Raw genomic sequence first — 19,083 nt, 5'->3', positions numbered from 1 at the left:
ATGACATTATATTACACCTGCGTAAAGTAGACCTACATTTTTGTTAGTAGTACTATTTCTAGTTTTTAATGACAGAATTAGAAACTTAGTACTTTCAGAGTTCACAAAAAGTCCTAGGGATACTAGATCAAATTGGAGAACCTCTCTTTCATTATTAACACAAAATGAGGCAAATCTTATTTGTCCTGAAAAATAACACACTACTATACAAAGTTAACAAGATGATACATTTGGCAACAATCACATTCAATTCATTCAAATATAACACCTTAATTAAGATAATAACTTTTTAGAGATTCTCACATAATGTGAACTTCTTCTTCAACAAATAAAGATAGGACTTCATGATGTTTAGAATTGCACTCTCCGGATCCTTTTACAAACACTATTTCATGAGAATTAATAGAATCTCTACTATTTACCCAACAAAACAGGCTCCATCCTGCCACTTTTAACTGAATAATACTAAAAAGAAGAGTTGAAGGCTCATCAAACAAAGTAATCAAGCTTTACTACTTGGACTACTGTAGTACTATTAAGATTTTGTTGAAATATAAGAGGATTTACAACATCTCCTAACTTAAAAAAAAAACAAACTTTTGTAGATAATTTGTAATCAATACTAACATTTCATTTTACTAAATAATAATAAAAGCTAAACTTTAAAAACAGTATAAATTTAAGTGAATCCTTTGATAATTGGCATTATCAACAATACCTGCCTATCAATTGACACTTTCACACACGTATATTATATATTTGATGTTATAAATAATTGGGATCTTTTTAAAATTTTAAACTATCTTCTGAATTGAAGAAACTGCAGATTATTTAATATTATTTTATGATATTCAATTTACCTGAAAACCTGTCATCAGGTTTGACATACAAGGTGGCTCTCAAAGAACTATAATATATTTCAATTCATTGGACTGTAATCAGTTTAATTTCAAATGCTATGATAAAGTGTTTCTGTGTGTGTGTGTCCATGTGCGCGCTCAGTTGTATCTGACTCTTTGCGACACCATGGACTGTAGCCTGCCAGATACCTCTCTACACGGAATTTTCCAGGCAAGAATACTGGAGCGGATTGCCATTTCTTTCTCCAGGGGATTTTCCCAACCCAGGGATCAAACTTGTCTCTCTTATGTCTCCTGCACTGGCAGGCAGATTCATTACCACTGTGCCACCTCAGAAGCGCATGATAAAATGTTTACTAAACTAAAAAAACAGACCTCTTACCATTAAATTATCCTAGCTTACAACTTATTATTTCACGTATCTTGGTTTTTCTAACTTTAAGCATATAAATAAACTTGGGAATTAAAGACTGTGCATTATTCTTTGTGATATACAAACAAAATCTTTGGGTAAAAACAAATTTTTTTAAGTGTAAAAATACATTAAAAGGTAGTATCTAAAGTATTTACCAAAACATTAACTGTATACCTCAACAGAGTAATTTTACATGTAAAATTTTATTCAATAAAGCTATTTTAAAAAGTTACAAGTAGTAAGAGCTAAAACACATGTCTAATTCAAATCAACAAGCAACATACTTTATATCAGAAAATGTTTACAAACTATCTTACCTGCAAACAGTCTCTATGAAACCAAGCATTCTTACAACAAGGACTTCGTAACACGCTGTAAGTTGGAATAGGCTCTATAAATTCCAAGCAAATGGTGCACAGTAAGGAGTCTCTACAATTATTAGATGTAATTATTTGAACAGGTCGATGTTTCCAACAATATGACCTAAAAATGTAAATTAATTAAAAATAACATCTAATAAATTATAAAGCACAACTAAGCTAGCATTACAATTCATATCTAAAAGAGAAAATTCATTTGTCTCTTTCACAATTAACTTACAACAGGCTGGGGAAATGCCACTGTAAATCAGTCTTATCATCTATAAGCAAGGAGAGCAACATTTTCCAAATGTGAACCTTTTGGTGCTGAGATTCACCTCACAGAATCTCAGTAACTAATACTATGTTGAGAATTATGAAATATTGTTAGTAACAGTATACACAACATTTGTACTCAAACCTGCACAAAATCAAAGGAAGGAACTTATACTTAAAAATAAGTATATTTATTATATTATATTGATTATATTATTTTAATAACTAAAGTGCAAACAATAATTATTCTTAACCCACTAAATTTATTTCCATTTGCATTTTCTACACTGTAGTTTTCATACATAACAAACCATTAAATAGGTCAAGAGCACAAAGACTAAAAGAAATAAATCACTCATGATAACAAACACCAAAATTCATAAAATCTTGATGTTTAGAGCTGAACTCAAGAAACGAGTATTTTTAGGGGCATCCCAGGGCATAATAGTTATTTTTCTGGACTACATCAAATTTACATGTCTTCAATTTACTCAGTAAGAATACAGATAGCCCTGTCAAAGTTAAACCTAAAAAGTAACATAAAATCTAGGATTATATATATAAGACAGAAATTTCTACTGAATGTGAATAAATTAACACTTCCATATTATAGTCTAGGGCTGAAAGCTAGAGGTGAATATTAATCATTAAGGCCATTACAAGATATTGTAATTCTCTAAAGTACCCATATAACCTCAGTGCAACTTTGAAAAGAAATTTTACAAAGGAATGATATAATTAGGGAGATCCATATCCATTTTCCACTTTTCCTTTACATCTTTCATATTTGACAGTTAATTAACTCACGCAAAATTGCCAGTGAACTGGAAAATACATTCTCTCTGAAGTCCACAGGGGAAATGATAACTCCGTTTACATCGGGGTGCAACACATCCAATTGAAGCACCCGTTTTCTTGCAAACAGAGCACTTCTAGAAGAAAATATAAAAATAGGGATTATAACGTAGAAAATTTGAGTACTATAGGTAAGACCAAGGTATAAATGAATATTCTTTGTGGAGAGTCTGACAATTACTTTCATCATATGATAGCTGTGATTATAGTATGTTAAAGAGATTTCCTGAAAAAAATTGTTTTACTCAGAAACAATCCAATCTAAAGAGTCATTCGTATCGCAATTTCTGATAAAGGAAACATCTTTAATCTAATGTGGGTGAGACAGCGAAGCTTCTTTTCCTTCCTACCTGCTAAAATATTTTAAACTGAAGGGTTTGTAAACATAAAGATTATACATGAAAGTCTCATTCAAATTTCTACAGAAAATACAGTTAGGAAATATTTATTATATATAGGACAACAGCAAAACAATTCTAAAAAACAATTTGTAAAAAACTGGCGAGGATCACTCTATCTTAAGCAAATGAAAAAGTGTTAAGATACCCATAGTAAGTAGGTTAAGTAGTGGTTCCCCAAAAGTTATGTTCAAGGCCTAATTTCTGGTACCTCTGAATGTGACCTTACTTGGAAACATGGTCTTTGTAGATATGTTAAAGATTTCAAGATGAGTTCATCCTGGATTTAAGGTGGTCCCTATAAGTTCTTATAAGTAAAGAGAGAGAGAGATTTAAGGCACACAGGGGAAGGCCACATGAAGATGGAGGCAGAGACTGAGGTACGCTGCCACAAAGCAAGGAATGCCAAAGGCTGCCAGCAGCCATTAGAAGAGAAGCATGAGCAGATTCTCCCTCAGAGCTTCCAGAAGTCAATCTCTCGGACAGCTTGATCTGGAACTTCCAGTCTCCAAAATTCTGATAGAATACATTTCTGTTTTAAGTGACCCAGTTTGGAGTAATCTTTATAGCAGCCCTAAGAAATGAATACCACTGCCTCTAACTTAAATATCACTACAGTATATAAACAGAAAAATAATTAGATGAATCAATCATTACTAAATACAAAAGAGTAGTTCATATACCTTGGAACCTCTGAGATGATACTGGCCACTAATGAAGGGATTATAATGTCCACCTGTCAAGCACTGCCAGGTTGTAGAAGGATACCTTGCTAACCTGAGTCTCTCCCTATAAACTGACATATGGAATTCTATTTTAAGGTCGTAAATGGAGACACCTTCAGGATCAAGAAATTCTCACAGGTTCACAGTATACTCAGAGAGGATATGATGTCTTAAGAAAGGATTTCCAAACAGTACCTGTAGGGGCCATCTTTCATGACAAGTTCACTATCACCAGAAGATTGAAAAATTTTGATACTCTCACAAGGCCCATAGGTAAATGCCACTGTTACCCTTTCCTCCAAGGTTTTTCCCTTGTGCCTTAGAACCTCTACTTTATCATTACCTCCCCTGTATCTTGGGCTTCCATAGTCGCTCAGATGGTAAAGTATCTGCCTGCAATACAGGAGACCTGGGTTCAATCCCTGGGTCGGGAAGATCCCCTGGAGAAGGAAATGGCAACCCACCTCAGTATTCTTGCCTGGAGAATTCCATGGACAGAGGAGCCTGGTGGGCTACAGTCCATGGGATTGCAAAGAGTTGGACACGACTGAGCAACTAACACACACACACCCGAATCTTGAATATCCTTAAAAATAACCACTTTCATATCTTTGTCTCAACCAAAATAAAATTCTCTGAATGCTCCCCTTATAGCACTTCTTTTATGAAGCTGCGTATTTTCATCCTCCTTAATTTCCAGACTTGGCAAGGAGTAGACATGAAATATAGATAGAGGTAGGGAGAAGGATAAACAGAACATTTTTCAAGTTCTGTGCTGCAGACTGTAGGCCATTACTCTACCTTCAGACTTAAAAAGATCTGATCCTTGAACCTAATGTCACCCAACTAACTTCCTCCAGACTTTGGCACCCTCCTCTTTATTTTAATTCTTGCTATCATTCTAAACGACTTCTGCATTGATAGGACAATCTTTCTTTCTTTTTTTTTTTTAACTTCCTCAATTAAAATGTGTCAATGCACTTCATCTCCACTTCAGTGTAATGAAGAGACCCTCTCATCAGCCAAAACTGCTCCACCATGGAAGTCATCAATTCCAGTACCACATTCTCTGAACAGAAACCCCTGTACTTCCAATCTTCTCATTCTCTAACTCTCATTATTTCTACTCAGAACACATGGAGACCTACAGTCCATTCCCTCACATAATAACAGCCATCACACAGAAGATTCACAAACTGTAACTGAATGAATAAAGAGTTAAAGTTCAGAATACTTATCTTGGAGAACAGGAGAAGGCACTGAACATAAGCAAACTGTATCACAGAAGAGCCACGAGACATGAGGAGACTATAAATTACTGGCCTGTATAGCTGTGTAATTGCCATCTCAAGCTATTAATCCAAACCAGCAACTGAGGTATAAGAATGAAAAGTAAATAATTGGATTGCCTCAGGACAGAAGGTCTCAAGAACAGTTGAGTAGAAGTAAGATCATAATTCTGATGGTAAGAGTGGATGAAATGATGGGTAGGTTGGAAGAAGACAAGAAGTGAAATCAGTATTGCCACACATGTTATCCAAGGTTGGTTTAGCTCTTTCATTTGCAAAAATACAAAATGTTCTAAAATTTACTGTGTTTGACAAAAATAAGAACATAAAATCAATGTCTTATCAATTTCTAGTAGAGAAAGTGATGGAAAAGACTTCCTTAATACTGACAATATTTATGGTGCAATGAGTAAAGTAATTTACTTACCAGTTTAGAAGCCCTAGTCACTTCTTTCCTGATATCTTCTATTAGAAAACCATAAACTCCTTCTTCTTCTTTACCCCTCTGCCAAATTCCACTTGACATCAACTATGAATATATTCTCAATTAGAAAATAAACTCTAAGAAACTTGTTTGGAATAAAAAATATATATCTATAATATTCCAATTAAAATGGATATAAAACAATTCAAATTTCAAGTATCTCTTACCTATAATAGTTATTTTTCATAGTCAAAGTAAGAGGCTACTCATATTCTTTGATTTCAAAGATACTATTTATCAACAGGTTATATAACCAAACTGCTTTCTAAAAAGTATCACAGAAAATAACAGGGAAAGGGAAGGAAGACAAACAATAAACACTTATGTTCAAGTTTTAGGTGGGAAAAAGTGTCAAATACTGAAAGATGTGTATGTAATAGTAATAAATACTATGGAGATAATTATCAGTAATATTTCAGATTAACTCTATAAATCCAGCTGGGTTCTAAATCATAAAAGATATAATTATAGAGAATCTATTGAATTACAGTTAATGAAAATAAATTTTTAAAAACAGGTTTTAACTTCAGTTTAAATATATTAAGGGTACATGAATCAAGGAAAAAGCATGAGACTGTGAATAAGTACTGGCTTGCAAACCAGGATCTGTGCCCAACTTTCCAGAGCCCTAGGCAAGTAATTCAGTGTTTCTAATATTAAACACAAAAATAAAAACAACAGACTAGGTTGTTTCCAAGTCTCTCAGCTCTAATATTCCATTACCATTTATAATATTACTATACCGTTCACAATGAAATGCCAGTCTTGTAAGTGTTGAGCTAGGGTCAGCATGTTTTGGGATTACTACACTCATTAATAAAATAAGGAAGAACATAAGGGAAATTTTGATATGACCAAGTTAAATATATTAAATAACTCAATAAAACTTCAGACTTGTGATTAGAGGTTTTAATCAGTGTATCTTAAAAAAAATCCCAAAAGGGCCATAGATTACTTAAGAATTATGAGAAAAAAAAAAACAAAACCCAAAAAACCAACCCACTGACTAATAAAAAAATAGCTCTCCTAATTCTATTACATAAAAAGTAAAATGAACTCTTTAGAAATATAAAAAGGTTTTCTTTTGTGATACAAACTATAAGACTCTGTGTTGTTTATTCACTAAGTCCTGTCTGACTCTTTTGTGACACCATGGACTGCAGCTTACCAGGCTCCTTTGTTCATGGGATTTCCCAAGCAAGAGTACTGGAGTGGGTTGCCATTTCCTTCTCCAGGGGATCTTCCTGACCCAGGGATTGAATCCACATCTCCTGCATTGGCAGGCAGATTCTTTACCACTGAGCCACTTGGGAAGCCCTATAAGACTCTAAGCCCTATATGACTCTAAGACAGATAATTTGGAATGTCAACTTCATGTTCCCCTAAGTCTTGGTACAAAGTAATTAGGTTCCTAGACCAGTTTACAAACCTTAGAAAAACACCAAGAATTTATGTTAGATTATTACTCAAGGAAGCATCTAAGTTTTAACATGGATGCTGTTCTAAGAATAAAAATATGCCCCTAAATTTGTTGATACTCCTCCCTTAAAAGTGGTGGGAACTAATTTCCTTCCCCTTAAGTGTGAGCTAGAATTATGACTCACCTCTTATACAATTATAAAAACTAGGTCATATAGTTCCATCTTGGTGTATATCTATCCCTCTCTTCTATTACTTGCTCTGGGAGAAGCCAGCTGTCATGCTGTGGGCAGCCCTACAGTGGTGCCCAGGAAGTAAGGAACTGAGGCCTCCTGCCAAGAGGCAAGAGGAACTGAGGCCAAAAGCCACATAAGTGAGCCACTGGAGGTGGATACTCAAGCTTTCAGATGACCAAACCATGCTGACACATCAACTGCAGCCTCATGCAGAAGAGACCCTGAGCCAGAACCACCCACCTCAGTCAATACCAGATTTGTATGCCCCATAAACCACTTAAGAATAGAAAGAGAGTCACAGATGTGGAAAAGAAACTTACGGGCACCACAGGGGAAGGGTGAGGGGGTGGGGAGAACGGGAGGCTGAGACTGACATGCACACTGTGACGTTAAAAACAGGCAACTAACAGGGACCCGCTGTCTGGCACGGGGAGCTACTCAATGCTCTGCGCCCTACACAGGAAGAGAATCGAAAGAAGAGGGGACACATGTACATATGTGTAACTGACTCACTTATAAGCTGCTCAATTTCACTTATAAGCTGGATAATTAGTTAAGCAGCAATATATATTTATTACAAGTGCCAAGGACTACTGTATATACTCATGTAACCTTGGCATCATGCTAAGGCAGGGACGGTACCACTAATATCTTAAAGCAGATTCAATGAGATGAGAAGTTGGTAGAGGGAATGGGGAACGAATGAGAGACAATTCTCAATATGTCATCATTTTTTCTTGCAACTGAGTGATCCATAAATTAACCTATATCCTTTTCCACAAATATTTATTACCTGTAGTCAGAATTTCTCTTTTCAGGTTCTCTGTCAAAGAAAATACTTTTATTTTACTTCCTGAGCCTTCAAACAGGTCCTTTCTGAGAATTATCACTAGCAACAATGAAAACAACAAAGTTGCAAAATGAACAACTCCCTTACACACCTAACCATTTTCTACTTTTTCCACTGAGGCCCCAAAGGGTTAGACAAAAATAAGCAGGTAATGATGACAAGTATTTCTATGCATCAAGTAATTTCAGAATCTTAGAATTTGATAAATGAAAAATCTTATTTTTACATAGCAAAAAAGAGATCCAGGGAAGTTAAATGACTTATCCATTTCTTAGAAACCAGCCATCAGGATCAAATTTTCTTCTTTAGAAGAACACCAAATTTTTAGGATTTAATTAAAAATTATACTCACCAAACAATAGTAATGTACAGTAAGATTCCATTTCTCATTAGTTTTCTTTTCTCCATATTTAATAGGACAGTCATCATTTTTTCGACAGAAAACACAAGCTAATAGTGAAAAAAGTAATAGATATAAAAAAATTTAAACAAAAACAAAAAAAAAAAAAAAAAAAAAAAAACAAACCCCTATGGAATTGGTGTTTCTCTCAACGATGTGTTCAGTTCTTTTTGAGAACAAATTACATTATATTGTTTTCAGTAAATTAAGACTTTCAATACCTACTTCTAAAACAATATGACTTTACATTTTTAAATTACTCTTTTAACAACATATCCCAGTGTGTTGTTAAACTGGCAACTCATTGAAAACAACCACTTAGTAAACTCTAAAACTTCATCTCTCCACTAAAGCAATGATAATGCTGCCAAACCCATCAGTATCAACTTTTCAGAAACTCTGAAATCTGATTTAAAAACTTGAAATAATGAGAAAAATGCTTAATAAAGAAACAAACTGCCAAAATTTGATGACAGATTTGTGGCATTTTAACTTACCTGCCTACTATCCCTCACTCTCCAATGGGCAATGGCCTTAAGCCCAGGGTCAATATGCATTGTTCCTTAGGCCATATTCCTGGTATGGACTGTCTAAGAGGAGGTAGTATGGACCTTGTTAGAGAAATGTGATTGTGTGTGTTCTGACATGTATGGTGGCTCCCCAGGGGATGGGCTCAGATGCCTGCCCTTCTTTCATCTGTGTAAGAACTTTCTCAGGGCTGGAGTCTGACTGTCAAAAGCATTTAAGACAAATATACTAGAGGCAGCAGCCTGAAGCAAAGGATAACAGGGCAAGTAGGCAAAGACCAAAAAGGCTAGGAAAGAAGAGTATAGTAAAGGAAGACACATGGGGAGATAAGGGCTCTGAGAAGCTCCCATATATACCAGGGAATCTAGAAGGACATCACATGCCCAGGGCTGGATGCATACTCAGAAATGACTCTAGGAACTTTAAGCTTTCACCTCTGGCTGATCTTTAGGCTTGTAGACTCATAGAGCAAGCCTATATGAAAAAGGAATGATCCCAAATCAGTAACTTTATTTTAGCAATAAAGAACTAGAAAAAGAACATACTAAACCCAAAACTAGCATAAGAAAGGCAATAATAGAGATAAGAACAGAAATAAATGACATACAGAATAGACAGAATAAATGCAAAGTTGGTTCTTTGAAAAGGTCAACAAAACTGGCAAACCTTTAGCCAGAAAAAAAGAGAAGACTCAAAACTTATAATGAAACTACAGAAATCAAGAGTGTGGTACTGACATAAGGATAAACATACAGATCAATGGAAAAGAGTCCAGAAAAATTATCTCAGGCATCAATGATCAATTAAATTTTGAACAAGGATTCCAAGATCATTCAATGGGGGAAAATAGTCTCTTTAACAAAAGGGGCTGGGACAACTGAAAGTCACATGCAAGATAATAAAACTGAATCCTTCTCCATAAACTACACAAAAATTAACTCAAAATAGATCAAAGACTTAAACATAGGAGTCAAAACTATAAAACACTTAGAAGAAAACACAGGGGGGAAAAATCTTCAAAACCTTGGTTTGGCAATAGCTTTTCAGACACCACAGGACACCAAAAACAAAAGCAATAAAAGAAACAAAAAAAAAGATAAACTGGACTTCATCAAAGTTTAAAACTTTTGTGTATCAAAGAAAACTATAAACAAAGTGAAAAGTCAATCTACAGAATGGTTAAATACATTTGGAAATCATATACCTTTTAAGAGTCTAGTGTCCAGAATGTGGTAAGCTTTACAACTCAACAAGAAAAACACAACTCAATCTTAAAATGGGACAAAGCATCTGAATAAACATTTCTCCAAAGAAGATATGGCTAATACAAAAAATCTCAAATAACAAATGCTGTCAAGGAGATAGTGAAATCACAACCCTCATATACTGCTAGGTGAAATGTAATAATAGTACAATCACTTTGGAAAATAGTGAGTAGTTCCTCAAAAAGTTCAACACAGTTACTATATAACAATTCCACTATAGGTTATATATAATATCAAAGAATTAAAAACAGATGTTCAAACAAATATTTGTACATTAATCTTCATAGCAGCACTCTTCACAATAGCCAAAAAGGGAAAACAAATCAAATTTCCATTCATCCAACAAACAGATGGATGAATAGGTTAACAAAATATACAATGACCATGTAATGGAGTATCTTTCAGCTACAAAAAGGAATGAAATACTGATATATGTTATAACACAGATAAGTCTAGAAACACTATGGTAAGTCAAAGAATGCAAGCACAAAAGGTCACATATTACATGATTCCATTTATATAATAGATTACATTATCCAAAACAGGTAAATCCATAGAGACAGACAAAAAGCAGGTTGGTTGTCTCCATGAGCTGAGGACAGAAGAAATGAGAAGTAACTGCCTAGTGGATAGTTTCCTTCTGGAGGGATGATAATGCTTTGGAACTAGACAGTGGTAACAGCTGCACAACTCTGAATGTGTGAAGTGCCACACTTCAAAACAGTTAAAACGATGAATTCTATGTTTTATGTATTTTATCACAATAACAGTAATAAAACCTTAAAGGCAAATTGCAGAGTTAGGGAGATTTGAGTTAAGACCTAGTTCTACACTCTTGATGTGTAACCTTGAAGAGGTCACATAAACACTTTATGGTTCTGGTTCCTCGTCTTATAAAAAAATAAGGACAACAATAGCACTTACCTCAAACTATGCCTTAATGAGCATTAAATGAGATAATATATAGCAATATAATTAAAAAGATATGGCACAAAGGTAGAACTGAGTGTTACTAATAAAATTATCAATCCTTTCTATCTTATGATATTTACTTGTACATCAAATTTCTAATACCATACTAAAAAAACAAGGAAAAAAATCACTAGCTGAAAACACTGAGTATCTCAAGGCAGTGAATCAATACAAGATGGAATGAACGTGAACTCTAAATGACTGTATGGAGCATAAAGCCCCTATCTGTTCAATCTCCCCTAACCAATCTACAGTGGAGTGTAACATGACCACGTAATAAATGTTTACTATGCTAAACCATTAAAACCTCAGGGCTTACCTATTACAGCAGCTAATCTTATTTATCTTGTTTAATGAATGTAATCAAGAATGGATGTTACATATTGAAATGTACTGTATCTGTCAACAGGTCACTCACAAAATAGATTCCAGGACTGGAAAGAAACCAATACTTAATACCGTGAAACATCCATCCTGTATTTGCTCTCCCTCACTCCAGCTTACTAAGCAGTAACTGGAAGCCCCTTCCCTCAAAATTTCAGCACCTCTTCCTCCCCAACACAGAGTAACTGACCACAATAATTCCAGCAAACTGTCGTTTGATTATTGGACATCTTACACCAGCAACTCCCACCTTAACTTCTTCATCCCCAGAACCTATACTTTCAACTACAAGTATGTATGCAGCTATCAAGAGGAAGAGGAATACAAGGAATTAGCCTCAGAAGGCATACAAGGAATTAGCTGAGACTACAGAAGAGTCCTCAAAGTGAATGCTGGGTGGAGCTGCATCTGCTGCACGCTATGGGCTTGTGCTTCCACCTGTTTCCCTCCTCCCTTTGCCTGGTACCAAGGCCCTGGACACATAACAGACCAGGTTTCAGGCATGCATTTTTGTAAGTAGGTAACTTTTGTTTTTATGTGTCCTTTGCATATTAATTTTAACATTTAAAATTCTGTAAAATTGTTCCATTTTTACATTTTTTACATCTTTATTACATTTATTAATACCACCTTCTACAAACGATTCTACACTTTTTACATAACCCTTCAGTAAACGATACTGGTCATGTAACAGTAATAAAATGAACACATTCATTCAAGTAAAGAGCTGAGACAAACTTAAGAAAAATACTAACCAATTAACAGTAATAGGTGATATTTACATTTGACAAATATAAGGAGGTAGTCCATGAACTACTAAGTTTCAGAACTATTAGCATAACTGACAGAAGTCTATAGGTAAAAGCAGGAAAGCAAAATAGAGGGAGGTTGAAGGGCAGAAATTTCCTTATCCAACATGATAGGCAGTTAACAGATACTCTATAAGTGAGAGTCAAGATACAGTTTTAAGTGTAACACTTTTAGAGGCAATCAAACAATAAATTTTAAAAAGGGTAGATCACAGAGAAGTAGTGGCAACTGAGTATAAAGTAACAATTTAAAAATTTCATCTTCCATAGTAGCAAATCAATATACTATTTATAACTAATAAATGAAGAAAACAACTAAAAATTAAAGTCTACATCTGTTTGAGGAAATGGTTGTGAGCCCTAACAGGCAAGTTTTTCCTTTTCATGTTAAACTTCTATACATTAACTGTTCTCATTTGCATTTTATCTTTTGTAAGAAGAAAAATTACACAAAAAGGTAAAAAAAATCATATTTATTAAATAATACTGTTTTATTCAAATACAAACCACATTTGATAAATATAGAATATACAAATAAAATTTGGCATATTATCCTTTTCTAGCAGATTTTTGTTGAAATTAATACATGAAACATTATACTTCAGTATAAAGAAACACGACCTAACCATGGATCAGGAAATTCATTCCTCGTGTTTGAGTAGAGGTCTAAAAGATTAATTGTAATTTTAAAAAAAGCAAGAATGATGTATCATAATATTTTAAATTAAACTTGAAAATATTTTAAATATGATTACTTACTAGAATTCTGTGAGCCTCCAGGTTTATTTTCATTCATTTTACTAGGAAAAATAAGAATATACAATCAGACATCTTAATTTTAAAATTCTCAAATTACCCATTTTATTTAGATTTAGTCAATGTATGATAACAAACAAGCTGCATGATCACTTCTCACTCCAGTACTTTATTTCCTCACCTTTCCACATCTAAGACCAGTAATTTTCAACAAAGGTGGTAAATTCTGGGGACAGTGTTGAAATGGGAGGGAATGTTTTTTAGTTATCAAAAAAATTAGGATGACTACTGGTATTTACTGAAAAGGAGACCCAACTCAGGACATACCAGGAGCAAAGAGACTTAAGACTATTAAATTTCTAGCGGTTTCACAAACCGACTATAGAAAATTCCATAAACACATGATTTCAGCACCTCACCTAAAATAAACATAAAAATTTTAACTTATAAACAATATTTAGTCAGTATTCCAACAACAGATTTATATTTGAGATTCAATCTCTTCAGCTTATAATTTCTTACCCTTCCCCTCTGCAGATGAACTGCAACTACTGCTCACTTAAGTTCATTGGATTGATAATTCAGAATGATTGAGGTCCACGTGGCTATGTCTTGTCCTCCTCTTTCCCTTCAAACTATAAGGACCTGGCCATCTCTCTTGTTTCAACAATGCAATGAAGTTCTGAAGATTTTTATAATATATATTCAGACAACTATAAGACTTAAAGAAAGGTGCCTAAAGATTCTTAATCACAAGCCTCAAAACTCTGACCTAAACAAGTGTTTTCGCATCTTTACAAATAGAAAAGGAGTATCAATCTCACATTACCCACCCCCCCCCCCAAAAAAAAAAGTAATACAGGAATATATAGTACTTCATGCTGAAAAGCCTCCAAATATCACTGGCTGCAAAATGATAATCCTTAGAGAGATCTCCAGTGCTATCAAAACATGAACAAGAAAGGTTTTTCCTGTGTGCAACAATCTAATAAGTACTCTATATATGCTTTTCAAAGTGTATTAATACACAGTATTCCACACAGACCAATGGAATAAAAATAAAGAACCCAGAAACAGATTCAGACTTTTCCAGTCATTTGATTTTTAACAAAGGTAACAATAAAAAGAAGTCTTTTATCAACAAATGATGCTGGAAAAAAAAGGATCTCTGCATGGAAAAAAGGGAAACTTGAGATTCACACTTTACACAATAAATAAAAATTAGTTTCAAGTGGATCATAGATCTTATTGTGAAAGCTAAAACGATTAAAGTTTTAAAAGAACTTCATCAAACTTAAAAGATTCTACCCATCAAAAGATATCATTAAGAAGGTAAATTCTGCATGCCACATACTGGAAGAAAATATTTGCAAAAGTGTGTCAAACAAAGACTTGTACCCAGAATACATAAAGGACTCCTAAAACAATACAAAGCAAACAATTAAGAAATGGGCAAAAAACATGAATAGACACTTCATGAAGCAAGATACACAAATGGCCAATAAACATGTAAAAAATGCTCAACATCATTGTTAATTAGGATGATAAAAACTAAAACCACTATGAAGACTACTTTATACCTGTAACAATGTCTAAGATTAAAAAATAAAAAGACCACAACATCAAACACTGGAAAGGATATGAAGCAACTGGGGAATTCTCATAAATTGTTAATGGGAATGTAAAACAGAATAATCATTTTGAAAAGTTCTAGTAGTTTCTTAAAAGTTAAACATATATACACAAGCACCTAGCCTTTGATGTAGGAATTTCACAGCCAGGTATACATCCAAGAGAAATAAAAAAACATATAGACTAAAAACTTATATAAAAATGCTCATAGCAGCTGTCTTCATGATACTCCCAAACTGGAAGCCTACAAGTCCATCAACAAGAAAACTGATATGCAAATTGCAGTCTATTAATAAAATGCAATACTACTTAGCAATGAAAAGGTAACAAGTGCTGCAGGAAGCAATAAAACAGATAAATCTACAAATATACTGTGTCAAAGAAACTGCACACTACTATTATCTACATTATTCCATTTACATGAAGTTCTTTACTTTTTTTTAAATAAGTAACTTATCAGGGAAAAAATATCACAACTGTGCTAGTCTCTCACCTGGGAAGATGATGGGAAGGAACTTAAGTAAACTTTCTGAAATATCCTACTCTTCCTAGGATGATCTAAGAAAGCAACTTTAGGAGAAGAAATGTTCAAAAAGCTCTTAATTCTGTAATTTTCAAGGAAACACCACCTTAAGCCCACTTCACAGCTCAGACCTAATGTTGATTCTTTTTACACATAACCTTGGCTTTGCTTTGACCCTATCAAAACACTACTTCATTTAAATTTCACTTCAGTGCCACCCTTCTACAAAATCCTGTAAGAAATCTATTTTACTCTTTGGGGCAAAGCCTTATGGTTCCCCTAGTCTGTGATCTCTCTCATTGCATTGTCAACAAATCTAACTCAATCACACTACAAGTTTATCCCTGGTGGTTTTAGGCCAGCTGGGCTAGAACAGGTGAAAGGCAAATGTCACAAACATAAACTGGGGAATCTGTTTAAAGGGTACATAGGAGTTCCTTTCACTATTCTTACAGTTATTTTCTAAGCTTACTTGTACTTGTGTTACTCAGTCGTGTCTGACTCTTTGTGACCTCATAGACTATAGCCCACCAGGCTCCTGTGTCCATGGAATTCTCCAGGCAAGAATACTGGAGTTGGTTTCCATTCCTTTCTCCAGGGAAACTTCCTGACCCAGGGATCAAACCCAGGTCTCCCACATTGCAGGTGGATTCTTTACCATCTGAAACATGTGGGAAATCCTTTCTAAGCTTAAGATTATGTAAAAATTAAAAGTTACTCCCAAACAGGATAATGTTCCAAAGGTACTACAAAACTCATATTTTTGACTGGTTCACATCAGCTTTCTTCCTAATCCACAGCAAGCCAATGATGATTTACTTCAGTCAAGAGTCTCTAAAACAAAACTTCAAAAAAAAAAAACAAAAAAACTCACATATTTTTAACTGGGTTTTATCATTTTCTTTCCAGTACATGAATTTTAAGCCCTTCCAGGGCTCCCCTGGTGGCTCAGATGGTAAAGTGTCTGCCTGCAATGCCAGAGACCTGGGTTCAATCTCTGGGTCAGGAAGATCCCCTGGAGAAGGGAATGGCAAACCACTCCAGTACTCTTGCCTGGAAAATTCCATGGACTGAGGAGCCTGGTAGGCGACATATATACATATATATCTCAGTATATACATGTATATACATGTATACGTATATATCTCAGTAACAGCCCAAGTCTTGGTCTTAGAAATACTATCAAAATATTCCCCCCTTCCCTGAGAAATCATGAACAATTTAATGAAGAACTCCAGAAGGCCACTATCTAGACATATTCTGAGTCTCCTGTATTGCTTACCTCCACTTGGTCAGTCACTGACACTCAGTTTGAATCTCCTCCCTTCAAAAGTTGGAGCCTAATTTCTTTTTCCTTGACTGTGGCTGTGCTTAGTAACTTCCACCAAAAAGTATGGCAGAAATGACAAAGCGTAACTAGGTCATAAAAGGCATTATGACTTCCTCCTCTCTATCATGGATCACTTGTACTAGAGGAAGCTTACTGCCATATCCTAAAGACTCAAGACACTCCTAGGAGAGCTCCACTTGGCAAAGAATGGAGGCATTTACCCACAGTTATATATGTGAACCATTTTAGAAATAAATCATCCAGAACCATTCAGGCCTTTATAAGACTGCAGTGTGGTTGCCAGCCTAAGAGCAACTTCATGGAAGACCCAAAGCCAGAATCACACAGCTAAGCTGTTCCCAAATTTCTGACCCACAGAAACTGACAGATAATAAATGTCTGTTCTTATAAGGCACCAAGTTTTGCAGTGATCTGTTACACAGCAATAGATCACAAATATAATAAAGTAAGCCAGACTCCCACTCACTCTGAGAGGCTGTATTAACAGCTTTTTTGTGGAAATCTTAGGATTTTCAATAAATAAGATCCCGTTATTTGCAAACACATATTTACTTCCTCTTTTCTGACATAGATGCTTTCATTTCTACTTCTTGACTGATTGCTCTGGCTAGGACTTCTAGTACTCTGCTGAATAGGAGTGGTGAGAGTGGGCACCCCTGTCCTGTTTCTGATCCTACAGGAAAAGTTTTCAACCTTTTACCATTGAGTAAAATGAGAACTGTGGGCCTGTCATCTATGACCTTTAAAATGTTGAGGTATTTCCCCCTTCTATACCTATTAAGTTGAGAATTTTTTACATGAAAGGATGCTCCGATCAATTCCTTCACTCAGTCATGTCCAACTCTTTGCAACTCCATGGACCGCAGCACGCCAGGCTTCCTTGTCCATCACCAACTCTTGGAGCCTGCTCAAGTTCATGTCCATTCAGTTGGTGATGCTTCCCAACCATCTCATCCTCTGTCATCCCCTTCTCCTCCTGCCTTCAATCTTTTCCAGCATCACAGTCTTTTCCAAGGAGTCAGTTCTTCGCATCAGGTGGCCAAAGACATTTATAATACCATCAAAAGGACTGAACTATTTAATAAATGTAACAAAGAGGTGCAAGATTTATATACTGAAAGCCACTAAACACTGCAAAAAGAAATGAAATAACCCAAATAAATGGAAAGAACTCTGTTCATGGTTGGAAGACTTAATATTTTTAAGATGGCCATTCTCCCCAAAGCAATCTATATTCAATGCAATCCGTATAAACGTCCAATGATCATTTCTGTAGAAGTGGAAAATCTGATCCTAAAATCTGTAAGAAATTATGAGAGCCTGAATAATTAAAGCAATGTAAAAAGTTGAAAGAATCATATCTCCCAATTTGAAAACTTGCTACAACACAGTCGTAATAAAAAAATGGTGAGACTGGCATAGGAAAGACATAGAGAAGAAGTTAAGAGCCAAAAAATAAATCCATATATCTATGATCAGTTAATTTTCAACAAAAATGTCAAAACCATTCAGTGGAGAAAGAACAGTCTCTTCAACAAATGGTGTTGGGTGCTTGATTCGGCAGCACATATACTAAAATTGGAACGATACAGAGAAGATTAGCATGGCCCCTGCACATGGATGACACGCAAATTCGTGAAGCGTTCCATATTTTTTGGTAACGATAACCCTATATGCAAAACAGAAAAAGAGACACAGATGTACAGAACAGAATTTTGGACTCTGTGGGAGAAGGCGAGGGTGGGATGTTTCGAGAGAACAGCATCGAAACATGTATATTATCTAGGATGAAACAGATCGCTAGCCCAGGCTGGATGCATGAGACAAGTGCTTGGGCCTGGTGCACTGGGAAGACCCAGAGGAACTGGGTGGAGAGGGAGGTGGGAGGGGGGATAGGGATGGGGAATATATGTAAATCCATGGCTGATTCATGTCAATGTATGACAAAAACCACTACAATATTGTAAAGTAATTAGCCTCCAACTAATAAAAATAAATGGGAAAAAAAAAAAAAATGGTGTTGGGCCAGTTGGGTGGCCATAGGCAAAAGAATGAAGGTGGACCTCTATCTCACACTACACACAAAAATTAACTCAAAATGGTTTGAAGATATAGCATGTAAGAGCCAAAACTATAAAAATCTCAGAAAAAACCATGACCTTGGATTTGGCAATGGTTTCTTATATATGACACCAAAATCACTAGAAGCAGAAAGAGTAGACTGGATTACATAATCAAGAGAGTGAAAGAGAGAAGATATCTGAAAATCACTACTTGATAAGACCCTGATGCTGGGA

At 35.1% G+C, this 19,083-nt stretch overlaps 1 protein-coding gene and 1 non-coding gene across 3 annotated transcripts in view; one reads left to right on the top strand and one right to left on the bottom strand.

The window, feature by feature from the left end:
• The window catches only part of G2E3 (G2/M-phase specific E3 ubiquitin protein ligase), a 63,575-nt gene that overhangs the window by 28,647 nt on the left and 15,845 nt on the right, over nucleotides 1–19,083 (bottom strand). For both annotated transcript variants that reach the window (XM_061159054.1, XM_061159055.1), the window contains exons 2-6: nucleotides 13,284–13,324; nucleotides 8,519–8,616; nucleotides 5,605–5,706; nucleotides 2,718–2,842; nucleotides 1,593–1,758 (exon numbers count right to left, since the gene is read on the bottom strand). In XM_061159054.1, the coding sequence (XP_061015037.1) occupies nucleotides 1,593–1,758; nucleotides 2,718–2,842; nucleotides 5,605–5,706; nucleotides 8,519–8,616; nucleotides 13,284–13,324 (532 nt within the window). The remainder of the gene's footprint in view (nucleotides 1–1,592; nucleotides 1,759–2,717; nucleotides 2,843–5,604; nucleotides 5,707–8,518; nucleotides 8,617–13,283; nucleotides 13,325–19,083) is intronic.
• On the top strand, nucleotides 18,335–18,441 carry LOC133068760 (U6 spliceosomal RNA). Its single transcript, XR_009695706.1, has one exon. It is a non-coding gene; the product is annotated as a U6 spliceosomal RNA (small nuclear RNA).

The sequence above is a fragment of the Dama dama genome, chromosome 13 (genome assembly GCF_033118175.1).
Source record: "Dama dama isolate Ldn47 chromosome 13, ASM3311817v1, whole genome shotgun sequence".
Classification (NCBI taxonomy): Eukaryota; Metazoa; Chordata; class Mammalia; order Artiodactyla; family Cervidae; genus Dama; species Dama dama.
The sequence above is the reverse complement of the archived record's forward strand: the minus strand, read 5'-3'. Positions and strand labels throughout refer to the sequence as shown.